This window comes from Cynara cardunculus (assembly GCF_001531365.2).
Source record: "Cynara cardunculus var. scolymus isolate 2C chromosome LG 3, CcrdV1, whole genome shotgun sequence".
Classification (NCBI taxonomy): domain Eukaryota; kingdom Viridiplantae; phylum Streptophyta; class Magnoliopsida; order Asterales; family Asteraceae; genus Cynara; species Cynara cardunculus.
In genome coordinates this window covers 27561337-27564274 of record NC_037530.1, presented here as the reverse complement: position 1 = coordinate 27564274, position 2938 = coordinate 27561337, and the positions used below count along the sequence as shown (strand labels likewise).

Genomic DNA, 2938 nt, shown 5'->3' with positions numbered 1-2938 from the left:
TTTCCGGCTAACTTAGGCAACAAGGACAAAGAACCGAACTCACCCGGACACCTCTTAAGGAGAGATTATATCTAGTGGGGAGTCTAGATTTTGAAAGACGCCAGATAAGCATATTCACTTTACCGAGCACTAATTTGTTCCACTTCGTTATCCTTCCATCGGATTGTAAAACACCTTCCTCGATCTTACCCCGACACGTCTTGACCGAGAATACCCCGTCCTCGGATAGAATCCATCTTCGAACGTTATTGGTATCAACCGACCAGAAGTTGTTAACATTCAGCCCAACTTTACGGATGAGAATATCCCATTTAGCAATAGCTCCCCATACACCCGACTTCTTACAACCGTCACTAAAAAATACCCCCTCTATCACCATGAAACGCCTTAATACTAGCTCTCCAGAGAGTGCGCTCTTCGTTTAGAAACCTCGACCACCACTTAGCAAGAAGACCCCAATTAAGCGCCTTCAAACTACCGATGCCAATATCACCTTTATCCATTTTGTTACAAGTAACTTTCCACTTAATCCAGATAATTTTCTTACTTTGTCCAGTCCAGCCCCAAATGAATTGGTTCCTAAGACTTTCAGGGGTGTTAAGCACATTTTCCGGGACTTTAAACAGAGAGGAAAGATAAACTCCCAAACTACCAAGAACTGATTTACACAGTATCTTCCTACCACCAAACGATAAAGACTTGGCCTTCCAAGCGGAGAGTTTCTCTTAGAATTTATCTACTAACTTATTCCAACTACTTCTCCTTCCCATCTGCGCACCTACCGGAAGACCCAAGTATTGGAACGGAATAGAAGAAAGCTTACAATTCATTCTTTGAGTGAGCAGCTCAGCTTCACCTGTGCCCGACCCAATACCGTACAAACAACTTTTCTGCAAGTTGATTTTCAACCCCGATGAAAGATAAAAACATCTGAGCAAACAGATCAAATTTAGACCATTCGTTAACGACCAATCACCCATAAATAGAGCATCATCAGCATATTGGAGAATCTCTATTCTAGGGCCACCTCTGGGAAGAGACAACCCGTTAAAAACCCCTTTAATACGAGCTTCATACATAACCACCCTAAAAGCCTCCATAGCTATAATAAAACAAAATGGGGCAAGAGGATCACCTTGCCGCACACCTTTTTCCAATGATAAACTCCTCAGTTGGGCTTCCATTCACAAGAATAGAGACAATTGCGTTAGAGAAAATTCCTCGAGTCCACTTTCTCCAAGTATTACTGAATTCCATTTGACATATAACCTCGTCTAAAAAGTCCCAGTTCAAGTTATCAAAAGCCTTCTCAAAATCAGCTTTAAAAATTAACACTTTACGCTTTGCCTTCCTAGCCCAAGAGATAGTCTCATTAACGATTAGTGGGCCATCCAGAATGCATTGGCCTTTAATAAAAGCCGATTGCTCCTTCCCGATAATCGTATCCAACACCCTTTTTAGTCTATCCGCCAGCAGCTTGGAGACAATTTTACAAACACAACCAATAAGATTAATCATCCTATAGTCTTTGAAATACAAAGGGTCCTTTACCTTTGGAACTAGAGTAATGAAAGAAGCATTGCATCCCCTTCCAATTTCTGCGTTGGCCTCGAAGGATTTGACCGCTTTGAAAACATCCTTGCCAATGACATCCCAAACTTTTTAAAGAAAGCAAAGGAATAACCATCAAGCCCCGGCGCTTTCTCATTACCGCATCCCCAAACAGCGTTTTTAACTTCCTCAATAGTGAAGGGAAGCTCGAGCATCTCCTTTTGACTTAACGAGAGTCTTTTGAAATGGTTGCTCTTGAAAGATGGCCTACACACCTTATTTTCCAAAAATTTCTCTTTGAAGAAATCAAAAGCTGCTTTTTTCAATTCTAAAGGGTCTCGAATCCATCTACCATTTACACCGATACCATGAATATTTAACTTGCTAAGTCTGCATCTAAGAAGACCATGAAAGAAACGAGAATTCTCATCTCCTTCGAGAGTCCACCTTGCTTTGGCCTTTTGTCTGCGATCACTAATGACAGCTTCATCAATCTCCAGAATACGCTTCATTGTATCTACTCTGGTCTGTGTCTCAACAACACTCAGGTTACCAGCAGCCGCAATCGAATCTAAATCGTTGACCTTAGCAGTGAGAGAAGCCTTCTCGGCTCTGGTTGAGGCCGATTTTGAAATCCTCCAAGCTTTAATCTTTACCTTCAACCGCTTTAAATTGGATAAAAGAAGCCTCTATAAGAAACTTAGTGGTCACTTTAATATATTTTAGAGTTGTTGGCCAAAATCAAAAACCCCACAAACTATTATTAAATGATTTTTGGAGTTCAACACTAAATAAATAAAACCTCGACCTATCAATCTCGGACCCACGGAAAAACCCAAATTGACCCGAAAGTAAAAAAAAACCCGTCAATTTCACTATCAATTTCAACTCAATAATTAGACTAATCAACTTCCTTGGCTAATATTAGGGCTTCTTTACTAACTTTTATGGTAGCATTTCGATTTTCGGATGATTAATATGTGGTCACAATCGCATGTGATATATCACTCGACATGATTGTTGATCAAACTTGTGCTCGACTTCTACCATCTCAAAAAGTTAACATAACTCTGTGCTTGGTTTATGCTATCTTAGAAAGTTAACGTAGAATTATGTACATTTTTACTATTTTCAATATCGTATTATTTTAAGTAAACTAGAAGAGTACTCGTACAATGCAACGAGACACATCCCGATTTTAATGTTCTATTTTATTATTTGTCTCTGTCGATGTTATAATACGATTTTATGTGTTTTTAAGAAAACAATAATGATTTTATTTTTGAATAAAATATAATCTTAAAGATTTCATAAAAATTTGAAAAAAATATATATCAATGTTAATATCAAATCAACTATTTAAAAGTTCTCATTTTTTTTGTAATTT

At 38.4% G+C, this 2938-nt stretch overlaps 1 protein-coding gene across 1 annotated transcript; it reads right to left on the bottom strand.

Moving 5' to 3' along the window:
• Window positions 1-353: 353 nt before the first annotated feature.
• On the bottom strand, window positions 354-1518 carry LOC112509090. The gene is made up of 4 exons (XM_025113962.1): window positions 1148-1518; window positions 941-1086; window positions 783-856; window positions 354-704 (listed from the first exon to the last, which is right to left on the bottom strand). Exons 1-4 carry the CDS (start codon window positions 1516-1518, stop codon window positions 354-356), a joined length of 942 nt encoding a protein of 313 aa, XP_024969730.1.
• Window positions 1519-2938: the final 1420 nt, after the last annotated feature.